This window comes from Leptodactylus fuscus, chromosome 2 (assembly GCF_031893055.1).
Source record: "Leptodactylus fuscus isolate aLepFus1 chromosome 2, aLepFus1.hap2, whole genome shotgun sequence".
NCBI lineage: Eukaryota > Metazoa > Chordata > Amphibia > Anura > Leptodactylidae > Leptodactylus > Leptodactylus fuscus.
In genome coordinates, this window is record NC_134266.1 from 23,004,983 (window position 1) to 23,024,306 (window position 19,324).

Consider the following 19,324-nt stretch of genomic DNA (forward strand, 5'->3'; position numbering starts at 1 on the left):
AAAAATATAACCTCACGGTCTTCAACAGCAAACCACTATTAGGTATGATGATGACCTGACCTATAGAATGAGTGGACAAGGTGTGACTACTCAGGTGAATATACACAACAATGTCTTACCTGTGCAGGGCCTGTGTTTGTGAAGACGTCATCCTTGCTTTCTTCTGTATTTTTATCCACGGGCACCCATTCACCATATACTTTATCAGACTCCTTCTTCCGGTGCTGAGAACCAGAGGACACTGGGAATTCCTTAGTCAAAGTTACCTGGTTCTTGGGAGCTGGTTTCAGGCTGGGATTCTAGATGAAAAACAAAACAGAATTAGTAACAAACTAGAACACTACAGTCTCTGATAAGCCGCTTGTGAAAGAAGAATCTAAAGGTAATTAGATAATATGAGAATTCCACCCACAAGCAAGCCCTGGCGGCATCAAAACAAAGGTGCTGCACAAAACAATTGAAACTAAAAAGAATGATCTAGACACAAATGGACAATTTTCACAATCTAAATTGTACAACTCTTGTACAACACATAGAATCCCTTCAAAAAGATATCTAGATTTTCTATCTGGTACCCAAGGCTTCCAAGCAACAAATGCAGTTAGCTTTAGTACATGATGTGTTATATAACCTCTGTAATGTCAGAAGGGCGGTGTCAGGTAGGGGGCATGAATCAAAGCTCCAATCAGAGGCAGCCAGTGTCAGCTCAGAATCATACCCCTTGCCTGCACCAAAACTAACTGCACCTATTGCTTGGGCATGGTGAGGGCTAGAGAAAATATTCCAGCTGTGCCAGTATCAGTGGAGCAGCAACTTGGAGGTGGTGAGAGGTGCGTTTTAAAGAGGACCTTTCATGTCCTCCTGCATGTTCTGTGCCCAGGGGCTGGAGATATCGGCACCGTTAGTTTCGGGACTGATCTCTGCGCACCATCAGAAGGGCGTTCCTGACTGTCTAGCTGGGCCACTCCTGACAATATTCACCCATAACCCTGTACTGGGGGAAGGGGCATTCCTCACAGCTCAGCGCTAAGGAATGCCCCCTCTGACAGTACAAGGCTATGGACGAGTGCAGTCGGAGGGGGGCATTCTTCACAGCCCAGCTAGACTGTCAGGAACGCCCTTCTGATGGTGGACAGAGATCAGTGCCGAGACTAATAGCACCAATATCTCCAGCCTGGGCCACAGAACGGGAAAGCTGACACTAAGGTGGACATATACACAACTGTTGAATGTTTGTTTGGTGAACATACATGATCGCGAACACTGGGGCACACTCACTGAAAGATGGGTCTTGCATAAGAACTTTTGCCTGAACTGAGAGGAAACAAAATGAAGACCCCAACCACTGAAACAAAACATCAAGTTGTCCTTATTACCTATTAAGGTTTCTCACCACTGAAAGTTATTGATCCTGGATATTTTTCTAGATTGCAAACCTGAATGATATCTAGTGCTACGAATCCATGTTAATGCACAGAGAAATATTAGAGTCATTTATTGAAAAAGAAACAACAGTACAGGCATTACACAGAATACAAAAGGCAAGCATCACTAAAAAAAAAAAAGCTCCAAAAATTTGGAGAACCTCCTACAACAACAAAGCTAGCCATACACATTAGATAAAAATTGGCTTTGTGGCAACCAATCATATGAAAAAAAAAACCAACTAAGCGGACCAATCAGGAGGGGCCGATTATTAGGCAAAAATTAGCAAACTGGACAATGATAGGCCAAATTCAGCCAATATAGGTTGTTCAACGATCCACAGCCACAATCGGTCATTTTGACAATCTAATGTGTATGACCACCTTTAAGGCGATGTCTGTACAATTTTTTGCCTGCCACCTCCCACAGCATACTTCATAGATATTATCGAAGTTATACCATCAGAAGTGCTTACCAGTAAACTGAAGGAAATCGGTTTATGTTCACTGACTTTAAAAGGATGGTTATAAAACGGTCGATCTTCTTCCTCATCGTCGGAATCGTGAGGTTTATTTACAATCACATCATCTTCTTTACTCTGAGCAATTTGTTTGCATTTCTATAAGAGAATTAAGAGACAAATTTACTAAAAAGTGACGGGGGAAAAAAAAAAAAGTGATACTAGGTCATGTTCGGATGTAGCAGGCTTTGTGAATTCTGCACCAACAATCTACAACATAGTACAGTACGAAACACGTCAATAGATACTGCAAAGGTCCATGTCCATGTGACAGGATTCGCACAGGTTTTAGGACATGCCATTGGGTTTTCTAATCTGCATCATTCCCCCTAGGACTGAGATTTTCACCTTGGAGGCCGATTTAAAGCCTTGTTCACAAAGCGGAACCTGCTGCTGATTTCGCAGCAGATTTCGCCCCGATTCTGCCTCTCAAGAGGAATCCAAGGCAAATGTCCACCCAAAAATTCCTCTTCATTTCCACACGTCTGAACCGGACCTGTGTCGGGATCTAGAGATGAGTTTGAGGCCAATTGCAAACTGACTTACTAAGTGAGCAAAATTCCAGGGTGCATTCATATCTGTGTCGATCTGTTCGTTCTTCTGGTCCCTCACAGGATCGAAAGAACGGAAAAATGGTTTGTCTAATGAGGGTCAACAATGGATTCCCAATGTCTAAAATGGATGTCTATGATTCTTCCTGGGATCGATTTCAGACAGACTCCACACCGGACAGACAACGGTTTTATAAACTAGATTTTAAAAGCAAAATAAATGAGCTTTTACTAACCTCAGTGAGTTCCTGTATTGTTACTCCGTACGTCCGATGGGTAATCTTTTCTTCCACTGGAGCAGCCGGTGTTATTACAGGTTTTAAGCTCGGTGGTAAAGGAACACCAGATTTAGCACACATGGCGGCTGCATTAGCTTTGGCAATTTCCAAAAGCTGTGCTTTGTCTGAAAAGACAATTGGTACATTAGTTATAGCAAAGCAATTGGCAAATATTCACATTCACTTTTATAGTAGACAAAAGTCCTGCCATAGATGAATTTCTGATAGGTCACTCATACATGCCGGAAGATCGGAGTCTACGAGCAAGGATCGCCGAGAAAGGACTGAGCTGCACACTTCTAGAATGTGACAATCCAAAAAACGTAGGTATATGGTTCACGTTTCCAGTGGAGAAGTGGCCATACAGGACTGATCCACTTTAGTCTAAAGATCATCATACTAAATATATCTTTGGAAAGCAGAACAAACTGTGCAGAACTCACAAATTTATGAGCCTTCCCAATGTACAGTATGGCTTTAGTCAGGAGTGGGGAAATAAAAATTCTGCAACGTAAAAAGGTTTTGAAAAACAGAAGTGTAAGGCCCGGTTCACAAATGCGTTTGGGTCATTCCGTTCCCCCCTGCAAGCAGCACTTTTTTCTCCGCATTTTTCGTGCCGAAACCACACGGACCCCATTATAGTCTATGAGTCCGCTGGTTTCGTAAGGTAACCGCTTTTTTATGCGGATAGGTTTCTATTCGAGGGTTCCCAAGCGGACTCCCTAAATGCAGATGTGAATCGGGCCTAAAAAAACGGACTACCCTCAGATGTACACTCAGCTTCTTCACGGCAGAGTAAGCGGCCTTGTCATGCGAACGTGACTTTAGCAGTTTATTTTTGTCAATGAACTGAATGCAAAGAATGAAGAAAAGAGAAATGGAAATGCCACCAATATTTGGTATGACCTTCGGAGGAGTCTTGGAAGTGATGACACGGCCCCCACAGATATAGCCCTGATCTCATCATCCAGTCTGTCTGGAATGACATGAAGAGACAGACGGATTGAACAAGACTACATCCACAGAAGATCTGTGCTTAGTTCTCCAAGATGGTGGAACTGGTCTGCAAGTACCGAGAAGAACTGATGGAGGGCAAAGGTCACACCGAATATTGATGGGATTTACATTTCTTTTTCCTTCATTCACTTCATTTTGGTAATAGACAGAAAGAAACTATTCACCCTTGTATTTCTGAAAGCATTCTTCCTTTGCAGCATTTTTCCCCTCACACCTGACAAACTTTTGTACATAAATATACTTAACTAGTGAATTTTGTTACTTGGTCGACATTGCAAAACAGACCAGCCAGTGTACATGCTGCCCACCATGGAAACATGACTAAATTTGACAAAAGGGTGTATTAAAGGAGCTACATCATTAGGAAAAGTCATTCTTGCATAGAACATCCTTGCATAGCCTTTAGAAAGGCTATTCCACACATACCTTTTGTATGTTCAGTAGTGTTTGAATGAGTCAGTTTTTAATGATATGCTAATTAGCCTCCACATTGGGGCTAAAGGCTATGTGAGGATGTGCTTAGTTAAAAATGACTTTTCCCAATGATAGAGCCCCTTTAAGAACACATGTGGACTGATAAGAGTTGCGTATTATCTTAGTATATGCATAAAAGAGAGCCCATCGAGTGGGGCCACAGGGTGGCTCAATGGTTAGCACTGCAGCCTTGCAGCGCTGGAGTCCTGGTGTTCAAATCCCACCAAGGACAAAAAACCATCTGCCAGGAGTTTGTATGTTCTCCCCGTGTTTGCATGGATTTCCATCCCATATTCCAAAGACATACTGATAGGGAAAAATGTACATTGTGAACCCTATATGGGTGATTTCTGCTGTGCCACCTGAGGCCAGGATATAGGGGGAGAGGAGCCGAGCCAAACTGGGATTTTGAACAGGAGATTTCTGAGTAAAAGGCAGAGTAAAAATACTGGCAGGTCTCCTAGGAAGCACAGTAAGAGTCCTGCATATCCTGCCCACTCATTGTGAACACAGAACAGACACAGACAAGAAAAGTTGCCGGTGAACAGGCAAGCAGGACTCAATGTCATTCCTGGGAGTCCTGTTGGGATTTACCTAGTATTTTATTAAAGTCTGTGAAAAACCAATGTATCGCTGAGCTCAGCATCTCTCCCCATTATATCCAGCTCAGATCAAGTAGAAGAATAATAAGTATCAGCAGTGCCACATCCCCTAAGTACTGCAAATCCTGCTCGTCCCTTTCTGGGCCTGTAGTCACACAATACTTATTGTAAAATTTTTATGGTCAAAGAGACTAAAAAAAAATGTATTTACCAAGATCTGTGAGACGTTTCGGTGACCTTGCAGAGTCCATAGACTTATCCCTAGATCTTGATCGCTTTCGTCGTATGGGAGATCTACTGAAACTCTTTCTTCTTATAGGTGATCTTGATCGTCTCCTCCTTACTGGAGATTTGCATACACTCGCTCTCCTGCTAGGAGATCTTGATTTTTTCCTTCTTGGAGGTGTTCGACTTTTTCTCCTTTGTTTGATGCTGTAGTAATCTTTAGAAGAATCTTTAGAGCTAGACCTCCTTCTTCTCTTTTCAATGGTTTTCTTGTCCCTTGATGATGATCGTGATCGAGTTTTCCTCTTACGTGACACCTCAGTTTGTGAGAGACTCCGAGATCGCTCAGACTTTGATTGTTTGCCTGTTGGTGATTTGGATGATGGAGATTTAGATTTGGACCTCCTTTTTTTGGGAGCTGAAGGAGAACTCGAGTGCCTCCTCTGAGAAGAAGACCGAGACTGTCTCCTGCGGGATGCCGATGTGGAACGGGAACGTCTTTTTCTTGGTACAGATGGGGAATGAGAGTGTCGTTTGTGAGAAACAGACAATGAAGGGGATCTCTTTCTTCGAAACTCAGAAGATGATGGCGATCGTCTTCTGCGAGATGCAGATGGTGATGGGGAACGTCTCCTGCGAGTGGCAGAAGGTGATGGAGAGCGTCTCCTGCGTGTGACAGATGGTGATGGAGAGCGCCTCCTGCGTGTGGCAGCGGGGGAAGGTGACCTTCTCCTGCGAGTAGCAGAAGGGGAAGGTGACCGTCTCCTACGAGAGGCAGAAGGGGAAGGAGACCGCCTCCGGCGAGTGGCAGAGAGCGAACGGGATCTCCTCCTGCGAGTGGCAGATGATGTACGGGATCTTCTCCTGCGAGTGGCAGAGGGTGAACGTCTCCTACGTGTAGCTACAGGTGAAGGTGAGCGTCTCCTCCGAGTAGCAGAAGGTGAGCGCCTCCTGCGAGTTGTAGGGGAAGAGGAACTTTTCTTGCGAGTTGCAGAAGTTGAACGGGATCGTCTCCTATATGTTACAGAAGAAGAGCGTCTCCTGCGAGACAATGAATGTGATCGTCTCCTATTGGTTACTGAAGGTGAACGTGACCGTTTACGGCTCTCAGAGGGTGAGCGAGAGTGTCTTTGGCGAGACTGAGAATGTGAGCGCCTTCTATGAGACTTGCGGCCAACAGATGATGAATGAGAACGTTTTCTAGGAGACACTGAGGAGCGGGACCGCCTTCTACGTCCCACAGATGCTGACCTAGAAGATCTTTTGTGCATTAAATACGTGGATTCCTTTCTTTTTGCTACAGAGGGAGATCTTTTGTTGCTTTCAGCAGATGCTGAGCGAGACTTGGATTTTCTTGATCTTACCAAGGATTTAGAATGTGACTTCTTTGTTCGTGTCACCGATTTAGAACGAGAGCGTTTAGTTTTTGAGACAGATTTAGATCTAGATTTTTTTCTTTCTATGGATCTTGAACGTGAATGTTCACGTCTGCTTTTCAATTCTGAGATGGGATCCGCTGTTTTAGACACAGGCTGTGGCTGTGAAGATTCAGTATTTGTCAGGGACTTAAGGGGTGAAGTTTTGTTAGACGCTTCCGGGAACACCACTTCTTGCATTAAAGGCAAAAGTCTGGACGTTTCCGACTCAGAGGCATTCAACTCATCAGATGAAGTGCATTGCGCCTCAGAAGTGTCGGAGATATTTTTTAGAGAAGGTTGTTCTGTTTGGTTTTCACTCCTTGAAATTGGCCGCTCAGGAATCTGTGAACCTAAAACTGTCTGTACAACGGGTTGCTCGTTTTCTGCTGACTGCTGATCAAAATGATGTTCATCAGTTAAAGACAAGGAAGAGCTTGGATACTTTTGGGTACAATCAACAACTGCAGATGGGACTGAATTTTCTTGTAGCGTTTCTGGAGCAAATGCTTGCTCTGTAGAAGGACACTCAGAAGACACTTCCTTTACAAAATCCAACGGAGGATTAAAAGTTTCAATAGGAGGCTCACTTTTTTCTGGTATTTCGTGTATGCCAAGACTCGCACTGTTCTCTCCATTTTCCGCTGAAGGCGGACGTAAAGCTTCACAAGTTTCAAGATTGGTAGTAGCGGAGTCATAAATAGTTAGTTCTTCTCCAGTAGGTTCTGTTTCTTGGTTATGCAAGATAGTGGGTTGATCAGAATCATAGGGCAATAGTTCGGGAGGTGCATGGAAATCAGAAGAACCCTGTTCAGTAGAATATTCTGAAGTGCCATGGAAAGAGTTCGCAGGTTGCTCAGAATCGTAAGGCAGAAGCTCTGGTGGTGGTTGCGAGTTGAATGAAACCGGCTCAGCTAAAGGTTCGGAACACATACCCGTTGGCTGATCGGAATCATAAGGCAATAGGTCTGGTGGAGTAGTTGTAAAATGGGTATCAATTTTTGTACATTCAACAGAATCTTCAGTTGTATGTTTTATACATTCGACAGAAAAATCTGAGGCTTGGTTAGGAGTCTCACACTGAAGTCTATCTTGGCTTAAACATGGAAAACCTGCTGGAAATGACCCATTTTCAGAAGCCAATGGGTTTTCATCATCTCTCTCAAAATGTACTTCTTGTGATTGTAAAACACTAGTGTGAGGAGAGTCCTCAGTTTGGTCAACTTGGTTAATTTTGGTAGAATATGCTAAAGGCGTGCTGTGGTCAGCATCAGATGACTCTTCTGGAAAGAAACTATTAGGATAATCAGAAGACTGTTTTGAAGGGGAAGTGTGAGGGATACCTTGAGAATCATCAATCACAACTGGATCTGAAGTAAGAGATGTTTTTTCCAAGACTGTATCAACTTGAGTTACAGGCAGTTTGTCAGGAATATAACACCCAGAGGTGGCTTTACTTTCTTCGGGGTATGAGTGTTGAGCAATAGTTTCTTGTTCAGGTTTGTCTTTTAAAGGAATGGTGGTACAAGATGGATCTACACCATGCAAACTTATGATAGTATTGGATAAGACAGGAATATTCGAATTCTTATCAGGGTGGCTCATTGTGTCCTCAGCTGAAGGAGGTTCGTATTCAGGAACTGGTACATGAGCAACACTAATGCATTGTTCATTTGTGAGCATTATAGATGGACTTTGCAAATTTTCCTGAGGTTGGACTGGTATATTATACAGTTTCTCTGGTACTTGTTCAGAAGCAATGAAGTCTGTATGTGAATGGAAAACCTCCTTAACAGAAGACTGCTCTTTTGACTGACTGGTGACAACGCACGATGAATCAAGCTGTGGTTCATTGGAATTAGCGGAATAAAGAAGCTCATGGTCAGTGGCAGGAATGGTCTCCACTTTGTGAGCTGTGTGAGGACTGCAAAGATCTTTAGTCAATGGTTGGGCAGGGCTTGTAAGGTGCTCCAAATAAGATCCTGTAGATGGTTCTATTGACTGTTCCTTGGGAGAAAGACAATCTTCTACAGCTACCTCCTTGGAACTAAAATTGCTTTCTGATGAATCCACCTTTAGAGGACTATGGCAAGGAACCTCTTGCACCGATGAACTTTCATTATTTAATTTGCTGGACTGACAATAATCAGAATCAACTATTTCAATTTGGTTTTCAGGTACATCCGAGGTAATAGGATATTCCTGCAGTTGAGGCAAATCATTTTTGACCCCAGAATTATCATCAGATGAGTCTGTATTTATTTTGGTGTATGCCACAGTTGGACATGTCACATTATGTTCAGAGACAGAGTGTTCCTCGGGTTTTTCCGAAGAGCTGCAGTTGTTTTCAGTCGAGAGAAGACTCATGCTAGATTCAGAGATCTGTGTGCGTTCTGTGTCAGTACAGGGTTCAACAAGCTCTTGCCGCTCTGGGCTAGCATATGGTTCAACCAGTTGTGGAAAGTCAGGGCTAGCATAAGGTTCAACCAGTTGGGGATGTTCTGGACTGGGATATAGTTCTACTAATGGGGGTTGCTGTGGGCTGGTGTAGGGTTCCACCAGCTGGGGATGTACTGGGCTGGTATAGGGTTCTACCAAATGAGTGTGGTCAGGGCTAGTGTAGGGTTCAACAAGCTGAGGGTGTTCAGTTGGATGGAGACGGCCTAGGCTAGGGTTCAGTTCCACTTCTTGAGAATTGTTGGGATCTTCTGATACGTTGATATCAGAAACACTGCAAGAATTAACTTCCAGTGTGGTGTTACAATTAACTGAGGGTTCATTCTTGAGTATGTTTTTAGGACTGACACAAGGTGCAGCCAAGTCAGTAGAGGCAGATTCTGAATATGGTTCCTCAATCAGTGTATCAGACTTATTACACGGTTCCGTCTGTAAGTTACTGTCAGTCGCGGAGTTTGTTACATGTAGAGGCTGGTCACATTCGTCCCTGGGTTCAACACATCCAGTTTGGATGGAGCTGGATTGAGAGTCAACCAAAACATTACTAGAGATAACATGGGGTCCACGGTGTAAGGAATTATCTGATTCAAACAAACCACGATCATGTGTAGTATTTGACTCTCCAGATATGGAATGGATAGACAAATCAGAGCTCTCACGGGAAGCAATGGGAACATCAGTTGACATGTAAGTCTCGCTATTTAGAGGACATTCAGAGTCCATGGCAGGCTCTACTTGTGGTGGGTTAATTGGTACTCCTGTTACGGGGTCTTGGTTTAATTGTAGATCTTCTTTGTCTAGTGAGGCAATTTTATCATTCGATTCAGTTGACTGAGAGTTCTCAAAATCTAATGGCAATTGTTGAACAGAAGAAAAAGGTTCTTCCATTTTTAAAGTCTTTGATGTATTAAGGTCTGGTTCACAGGGCGATGGCTGCACGAAAGCAGGACATGAATCGGCTTCTGCATGATGCTCAGAAGGTACAATAGGCCCTTCATAACATGAATCTTCCACTGACTCTTCAGGTGACAAAGACATATAAGCTTGAGTAGTATAGTCAGACATTTGTTTCTGAGCTTCTGTTGCAACATCAGGCATATGTAGCGTGGCAGCAACATCGGGTACTGGCATCTGTGCGGCAGCAGTTACATCAGGTAATGGAATTCCTGCCGCAACATCAGGCACAACCGTTGAACTTGCCACTGGAACTAATGCTTCAGCAGCTACATCAGGCATCACATTATGCTCAGAAGGTAAATCATGTTCAGGAGGAACTTGAGCTTCAGCTACCATGTCAGACCCAGGCACCTGTGCTTCAGCAGCTAAATCGGATCCTGGGACTTGGGCTTCGGCAGCTAGGTCAGAACCAGGAACTTGTGCTTCAAGTGTCAGATCTGACCCTGGAACTTGTGCTTCTGGTGCCAAGTCAGCCCTTTGAATCTGTGCTCCTGCCGTAAGATCAGGCACTGTCCATTGGGCGGTTGCTGCCAAATCTGGTACAGCCCACTGTGCTCCAGCAGTCAGATTAGTCATGGCCCACTGAGATCCTGCAGTTAAGTCAGGCACAGTCCACTGTGTTCCAGCAGCCAAGTCAGGAACTGCCCATTGAGCTCCTGTGGCTACATCAGGTACAGCCCATTGTGTTCCAGCAGCAAGATCAGGCATAGACCACTGTGCTCCGACAGTCAAATCATGCATGGGCCAGTGTGAACCAGCTGTTAGATCAGACATTGGCCACTGGGCACCAGCTCCTAGGTCTGCCATAGACCACTGGGTTCCTGCAGCAATATCAGGTACAGACCATGCTGCCCCACTAGACATGTCAGGAACATGCCATTGGTTTGCAGTGGTTAAATCGGGAACAGACAACTGTGTCTCAGCAGCCAAGCTTGACACAGAATGTGGTTCAGCAGGAGGAGCCATGGGCATAGGCACTTGATTTCCTGCAGACACGCTGGGCAGGGGTACCTCGGACAAATTAGGTACTGGAATCTGTCCAATATTACTCAAGTTAGACATAGAAGACTGTGCTCTAGTCGAGAAAAATGACTGCGTTCTACCTGTTACATTTGGTAAAGGTATTTGTTCCTTAGACAACTTTCCAGTCGATCCTTGTGACTTGGCTTGGGATAACTGTTTCTGAATAAGAGACTTCAATCCAATACTGTGCTTAAAACCTGCTGGTTTTGACTGGGCACTTTTTTTCTGTGGGGGTGGAGGGGAGGTCGACTTGCGTTTACTTACAGGAGACTTGTCTTTCTGCTTATTTTGGGACCGTGATCGACGCCTACAAACAGGCGACACAGATTTCCTTTTTTTACTTGAAGAAAGCCTAGAGGTGGACCTAGACCGACGTCTGGAGGCTGAAAGTGAACGTGAACGATGCCATCTTCCACGAGATCTGGAACGATGCCACCGTGACCGTGATCTTGAATGACTTCGGGTAGCTGGAGATCTTGAGAAAGAACGCTTATTTCTTGAACGGGAGAGTCTTCTTGGAGACACTGATCTTGAACTGGAACGGGAACGTTTCCTATGTAACGAAGACTTTGAGTGAGAAGTGGTTTTCCAAGATGCCGACATAGATCTGGAGCGACTTCTTGAGGACAGCGATTTAGAGCGCGATTTCCTCCTCCGGTTAGGAGATTTTGAACGTGAAGTCTTCCTAGTACTTGCTGTTTTAGAGTGTAAATTCTTTCTTCCTTCTGATTTACTACGTGACCTTGCTTTCTTTTCTGGGGACTTAGACTTTTTTCTAGTTTTTGATGTAGAACGCGAGCTCCTCTGCTTTCCTGAAGTTTTAGAACCCGTAGTTCTCTCTAAAGATTTCGATTTGGAGCGCTTTCTTTTTCCCGACAGTTTTGAAGTAGATCGTTTCTTCTTGCCCTTGGACTTGGATTGTGAGCGCCTCTTGCGTCCTCTTGACCTGGAGCGGGAACGTTTTCTTCTGTCTGACTTAGAGTGCGAGCTTTTCTTTCGGGCTGTAGACTGAGACCTCTTTTTCCGTGATGAAGATTTAGAATGTGAGCGTCGCCTTCGGGACTTTGAGCGTGATCGGGAGCCACGTCCTCTGTCTACAGAAGGTGTTCGACTATCTTGGGCTACAGATCTTGACCGATACTGCCGCTGTTTAACTCCTAATTTAGATACTGTATTAGAAATATGAGGGAAGGTGTGCTTGCTGTTAGAGCCTGTCTGAGAGTCATCTGCAGCCTGGAGGTTATCAGGCTGTAAGGACTCTTTCTCGGTAAGTTGCCCAGACTGATGGTCTGTATTCGAGTGCTCAGCTGATGCATCTTGTGAGGACTTAGAAGGCTCTACACTAACACTGGCAGACTGTCGAGCAGTTGCTGAATGTGATGAAGTCTTTGAGCTAGACCGTGTACTTTCTGTAGAAGCTATGTTGTTATGCATAACACCAGAAGATGAGGTGTTAACTTTAGAAATTTCTACATCTGATGAGTCTTCAGATGCGCTGCATAGTTGAGACACACCAAGAGTCTTAAAAGTTTTACTAAATTTGAATTGAACTGGCACAGAAGTGGCAGAAAGTCTCCCTGACTCCTGCAGAAAAGGTTTAGGTGACGACTTTGGATCTTCCGAGGACTTGATTTCTCTTAAACCACTGGAAGCAGATTCCGACTTGGAGAAAGTAAGACCCTTTGCACTTTGCTCTTGTGTTTCCAATGCAGGTTGTTTAACTTCTTTGAACGATTGGATTGAACTTCTTTGCTCAAGATTCAATCTTTCTTCATTTTTGTGTGTCTCCAAACTTGCTCTACTCCCTAATGTAGAAGACTTGCTGCTTTCTTCCTGGCTGTTGTAATCGACATTTACTGTTCTACTAGTGAGGCATTCAATTTCAGAATCTTTTGACACTGAAGCCGTGTGTTCAACAATGTTTCGCGATAACTTGTTTTCTTTGTCAGCATTAAATGGATGACTAAATGTGCTGGGACACTGTTTTTCACCATGCAGAACAGTTAAGGAATTCTGCTCGGAATGTCTTGTTTTTTCTTGACTAATGACTTTACCTTCATTATTTTGAATACTCTCCAATGGAGCAGCACTCCCACACAACTTGCCAGCCTCTTGTTTAGGGTAGCCCTCATTCATTGTGTAAGGAGATGGTTCGCCAACAATTTTACAGTGAGCGTTGGATTCTGCAGTATTAGTATTGGTGAAGACTTCATAACCTCTTTGGTTTTCTACTTTACTTTCTGTCAAACCAGTCACGAAAGACGCTTCATTATTAGCTGTACGAATAGATAGGTTCTCTTCAGAATACGGCTCACTGATTTTCGTAGATGTTTCAGCAGTCAAATTGGTGGCATTGCTTAGTGGTTCATGGGGCCTTAAGGTGTCATGATAATCTATACTAGGTGGAATGGGACTGCCTGGAAGAGAACTGTCAGAATCAGACTCCAATTCCATGCTAGTGGATTCATTGTTATCTCCTTCTATTGAATGTGAGGTGTTAAACGTCATCTCATATAATGAGGGCTTTGGCAGGTTATTTTGTTCTTCAACTTGACTACTATGATCTTCACTGACGTGAAAACTGGATAAAGGTTTCTCTTCATTCACTGACTTTACTTCTATCATTTTGTTTTCTCTAGGATGCAATATTTCAAGTTCACCAGCCTCCTTGAAATTACATTCATTTGGTACGTGGTCCTTAAATGAAGAAACTCCTAATAAGGAACTCTGAACACCACAGCCGGAAGCACTTCCATTCTCTATTTCATTAGATATCCTCATGTTATCTTCCCCCGAGGTTAGAGACTTAAAGTTAGGAATGTCTCGTTGTTGGGAAACATCTTCCTCCGTGCGCTTCAAACTTCCAGGGAAAATACTGCTTGAATTACTAAGTCCCGGAAAATTCTGATTTTCATTTGAAATTAAGTTATTGATCACAACATTTTCTTGCTTATTAGATAGCAAATCAAGTTCTTTGTTAAAAGTTACTGGAGAAACATTCAACTTTCCTTCATGGGCGAGTGCTGAAGATCTATGCAGAGATTCCTTCCAATTTTCTACTTTTTCAGCATTTTTTAAGCATTTGATGGGATTGGAATCTTCAAGCATCTCTACACAATTTAGCGAAGGATCAGCACTTGACAATTTTAAGTTCAGTGGGGTGGCCATATGATCCTCTGATTTTTCTCCTGCCTTTAAACTTTTGCCTACAGAATCTGAACCAAATTCTGGTTTACCTTCAACAGACTTATTGTGACGTGAGGAATTAGGTGGTTCTTGATCTTCTAAAGGCGCTATGGACCTTTCATCACATAACTCAGATTGAATATGTCCTGTTGACTTCATGGTAGCAGAGTTGGGCGGCTGTAATGGGCCATGTAACTGATCAAAGTCTGGAGAAGAACCAAATGGTTTATGCACAGTCCCATCTTTTTGCTGTGATTCATCAGCAATCCTTAAATCTGCCACTTTTGTATGCTGTTCTTTGTGATCACTCGCTTTCTTGACCTCAGAGGAATCAACTGCATTTGCAACTTCGGTTGGCTGTTTGGTACAATCAATGGGTACAGAAGACATCTTAGATGGAATATCAGAAGAAATAATCTGCTCAGTTGGACATTTGGAGGATGCAGATTTCACGTGACCATCCAATACAGACGTGGATGATGTACAGTCTAGAGTGTTACCATCTGCCGCTACAAACAAGGACTCCTCCATTTCTATTGTATTATCACTGGTTGGTATTAGTATTGTTACTGGAGGACTCGTTATCGACAGAGATGAACCACTTTTTGAATCAGCCACTGAAGTTGAACTCACGTTCGGCAATTTAATGTCATCATGCTTTTCTACTGATGCAGAAATGGAAAGAGTCTTTTCATCTAATGACATTGACTCAGGAATTCTTTGTTCAGCAGAGTTTGACTGCAACGCAGAGTCCCTTTCCACAGATTTTGACTTTGCAACGACAGACCCAGATCTTGAACTAGATTCTTGATTTTTTCCTTTCGATCCTGATCTTCTTTCCAAAGAAGAGTCTGATATCCTATCTTCTCTTGACTGGACTTTACTGGCATTTGTGGATTTTTCTCCCCTTGACAATGAAGCAGACCTGGACTTTCTCTTGGTTGCTGAATAAGATAGTGACTTTTGTCTCTGTGTATCTGAACCAGACCTCGCATTTAGTCTCCTAGTAACTGAACTAGTTCTGGACTTGCGCCTTCTGGAGACAGAGTCAGACCTTGACCTGCGCTTTCTGGAGGCTGAATTAGACTTCGACCTGTGCCTTCTGGATGTCGACCTTGATCTGCGCTTTCTAGAAGCAGACCTTGACCTGCGCCTTCTGGAGAATGAAGTGGACCTCGACCTGCGTCTTCTGGAGACAGAATTGGACCTTGACCTGCGTCTTCTAGAGACCGAAGCAGATCTTGACCTGCGCCTTCTGGAGACCGAAGCAGATCTCGACTTGCGCTTTCTTGAGACCGACACAGACCTCGATCTTCGTCTTCTAGAAGCCGAGGGAGACCTTGACCTCCGCCTTCTGGAGACTGAAGGAGACTTTGTTCTACGCCTTCTGGACACAGAGGGAGACCTTGTTCTCCTCCTCCTGGATACAGACGGCGATCTTGTTCTCCGCCTTCTGGACACAGAGGGAGATCTTGTCCTTCGTCTTCTGGACACAGAGGGAGACCTTGTTCTCCGCCTTCTGGACAGAGAGGGAGACCTTGTCCTGCGCCTTCTGGACACAGAGGGAGACCTTGTCCTGCGCCTTCTGGACACAGAGGGAGACCTTGTCTTGCGCCTTCTGGACACAGAGGGAGACCTTGTCCTGCGCCTTCTGGACACAGAGGGAGACCTTGTCCTCCGCCTTCTGGACGCAGAGGGAGACCTTGTCCTCCGCCTTCTTGAAGCCACAACAGATCTCGACCTCCGCCTTCTAAATGCCGAGCTAGATCTTGACTTTCTCCTTTTCGAAACTGAAACAGATCTTGACTTATGTCTTCTAGAACCTGAGTCAGACCTGGACCTGCGTCTTCTGGAAGCTGCACCTGATCTGGACCTACGTTTTTGGACAGCTGAACGAGACCTAGATCTACGTCTTCTGACAGGAGAGGCTGTTTTTGACTTTTGCCTCCTAACAGGAGAGGCAGACTTTGATTTGCGCTTCCTAGAAGGAGAGCTAGACTTTGAGGGAGTCCTTACAGGAGATTTTGATTTTCGTCTACTAGCTGATCTTGAACGTAGCTTTTGTTTGTGGCTGGTTGATCTTGATTTTCTCCTGTTTGCTGATCGAGACCTTGACCTTATTCTTTTAGCACTGGATCTTGTCCGTGAATGGTATCTCTTTTCAGATGATCTGGACCGTGATCTGCGTCTCTTCGCAAGAGATCTTGTTCTTGACCGTCTATTCCTTTCGATCGACACAGACCTTTGCCTGTTTTTTATCGATTTTGACCACCAACTCCGTATTGGTGATTTAGAATATCGTACAGGAGTGCTAGACTGTGATCGCCTTCTTCTACCTGGCGATTTTGATCTTCGCCTTTGACCAACTGAGCTGGATCTGGACCTATGTCTTCGCACAGCTGAGCTAGAACGCGATCTTTGCCTAGTAAGAGATTTTGCACTAGCTTGTTTCTTTGGCACCTTTGTCAAGGACTTGGACCTTGATCTAATTTCTCTTGCTTGGGATCTCGACCTGGAACGTGATTTTGCTGTTGCTTTTGATAGACTTGTACTACTTAGTTTTGACTGTGGCTGCAATGATGATGATGGTGTACTGTCAGATTGTTTAAGGATATCATTTTCTTCTACATTTAATCTACTTCCTCCCAAGTCAATATTTTTTCCTTCAGAAAGTACCATACCCGGCTGAGGTAAAGATATTTCATCTTGGAGGGCCTTAGCAGTTTCACAGTTTGTAGGCTGTTTATCATTATTTTGATCAGTGCATTTCACATTTTCACTATTTTTTTGAAGATCAACAGTGAGTTCTTTTGAAGTATCCTGCATTTCTACTTCACAAATAGTGGGATTATTTGAAGACACTGAAAACTGCATTTCATTAGGACACTTAGGACCAAAGAACCCAGAGTCAATATCTAGCTGAGGCCCGGCAAGATGCTCTTTTACAGAATACGCTATAGGATCTTGTGCACCCGCTGACGGCTGGGCATCTAAATTCTCTTCCACTTGGGATGACAAAGTATTTAATGGATCTTGCTCTCTTGGAGATGAAATGACTGGTTTCCAAGCAGACTTTGTCTCCGAACTGGCATTCTCTTGGTCCTCGCCACTTGAAGCCGATCTTGACCTCTTTCCATTTTTCTCTTTTTTCTTTTTCTTTTTTTTCTTTTTACTTTTGTGCTTTTTGTGCTTTTTCGACTTCTTCTTCGACGAATCCCTTTTTACGTCATCATCTGAGCTCAGGTCTGTATTTTTCACATCCTTCGGTTCGCTTTCCTTTTCAACTACTGTAAAGAGAATATTTTTAAAATATAAAACTATTTCAAAGGTGAAGAACATATAAAAACTATATTATACATATATTACTTTTCGGGTTAATCATCGCAAAAAAAACAAAACATTTTCTCACAAATGCGACTTATCCCATGTCTCAGTGGTTAGATCTACAGCTATTAAAATGTGGGTCCTTGATTCTCTTATGCGAACAGTGTTTTGGTCTCACATGTGCACCAAACTCCATTTTCTTCTGAGGCCCGGTTCACATCTGTGTTCGGCAAATCAGTTCGAAATCAGTATTTGAAATCTTCAAAAACTGATTTTGAACGGTCTGGATGAAAACCCACTGATTTCAATGGGTTTTTAACCCCTTAAGGACCAGGCCATTTTTTGGTTTCGCATTTTCGTTTTTCCCTCCTCACATTTCAAGAGCCATAACTTTTTCATTTTTCAGTTCACAGAGTCACATGATAGCTTATTGTTTGCGGGACAAATTGTACTTTGTAATGGCACCATTAAATATGCTGTGCAATGTACTGGGAAGCTGGAAAAAAATTCAGAATGAGGCGCAATTGGAGAAAAAATGCATTTGCGCCATTTTCTTATGGGTTTAATTTTTACAGCATTCACTGTTTGGTACAAATGACATGTTACCTGTGTTCTACGTGTCAGTACAAACGCGGTGATACCAAATTTATATAGTATTTGAAATTTTTTGATACTTTTAAAAAAAATGATAAACTTTGCAAAATAGAAAAAAAAATTTGTGTCATCATGTTCTAACACCTGTAACTTTTTCATATTTCCATGTATGGAGCTGGTTGTGGTGTCTTTTTATGCGGGACAAGATGACGTTTCTATTGATACCATTTGGGGAAAGATCCGATGGTTTGATCACTTTTTATTCAATTTTTTATAGGAGGCAAAGTGTTGAAAAAAACGCTTTTTGGCTGTTTTTATTTTTTTTGCCGCTACGCCGTTCGCAGTACGGGATAAATGTTTTAATATTCTAATAGTTCAGGCATTTTGGAGCGCAGGGATACCTAATATGTTTATGTTTAATGTTCTTTAATTACTTTTATAGCTGATCTAGGGAAAGGGGGGTGATTTGAACTTTTATATTTTTTTATTTTTTTAATACTTTTAAAAACTTTTTTTTTTCCTTCTGTTACATTTATGATCAGACCCCTTAGGTACCTTGAAACCTAGGGAGTCTGATCGCTCATACTATTCACTGCAATACTACAGTATTGCAGTGAATAGGAAAATCGCAGCACTTCTATTAGACGCTGCCTCTGGCATCGTCTAATAGATCTCGGGCAGAGACAAGCCTGGAAGCCTTCAATAGGCTTCCGGCTGTCATAGCAACCGATCACCGCCCTCTTGTGACGTTCAGGAGGGCGGCGATCGGCGAAACATGGCGGCGCCCATGCCGCCGGCGCCGTTTACACACTGCGGTCACGTTTGACCGCAGTGTGTAAAGGGTTAACAGCAGCGATCGGCTCGGGCACCGACCGCTGCTGTTATTGGCAGGTCCTGGCTGTATTATACAGCCGGCATCTGCCGTGTATGGAGCGAGCTCAGCGTGTGAGCTCGCTCCATACATCCCCATGCGACCCATGACGTACAGTTACGTCAAGGGTCGCTAAGGGGTTAAAAGTAAGCCAAATGTATAAGGCCAGGTTCACATCTGCATTCGGCATTGAAAAGCAGTGAGCAACGAAACCACACGGACCTCATAGACTATATGTATAACCAGTTTTTATTAAAGGTTTTCAAGACGTGAAATACAAAACAAACAGTGAAATCAATAAGCAAGGTATGCAGGCCATGTACAGCAGACGGGTGAGGGAACAACCCCTGACCGGCATATCATAACAGCATATACACATTGCCAGGGCAAGGCAAGAGGAAAAAC

General features: G+C 43.5%; 1 protein-coding gene across 11 annotated transcripts in view; it reads right to left on the reverse strand.

Moving 5' to 3' along the window:
* Positions 1–19,324, reverse strand: part of SON (SON DNA and RNA binding protein) — a 65,757-nt gene that overhangs the window by 23,737 nt on the left and 22,696 nt on the right. For 6 of the 11 annotated variants that reach the window (XR_012715031.1, XM_075263419.1, XM_075263416.1 and 3 more), the window contains 4 exons: positions 5,079–17,417; positions 2,733–2,899; positions 1,901–2,044; positions 120–299 (listed from right to left, as the gene is read on the reverse strand). Coding sequence is in view for 10 of the 11 variants with exons in the window: in XM_075263419.1 (XP_075119520.1) it covers positions 120–299; positions 1,901–2,044; positions 2,733–2,899; positions 5,079–17,417 (12,830 nt within the window). In the remaining variant the exon portion in view is untranslated. The remainder of the gene's footprint in view (positions 1–119; positions 300–1,900; positions 2,045–2,732; positions 2,900–5,078; positions 17,418–19,324) is intronic. The other 5 variants (XM_075263421.1, XM_075263422.1, XM_075263420.1 and 2 more) reach the window with 5 other exon arrangements.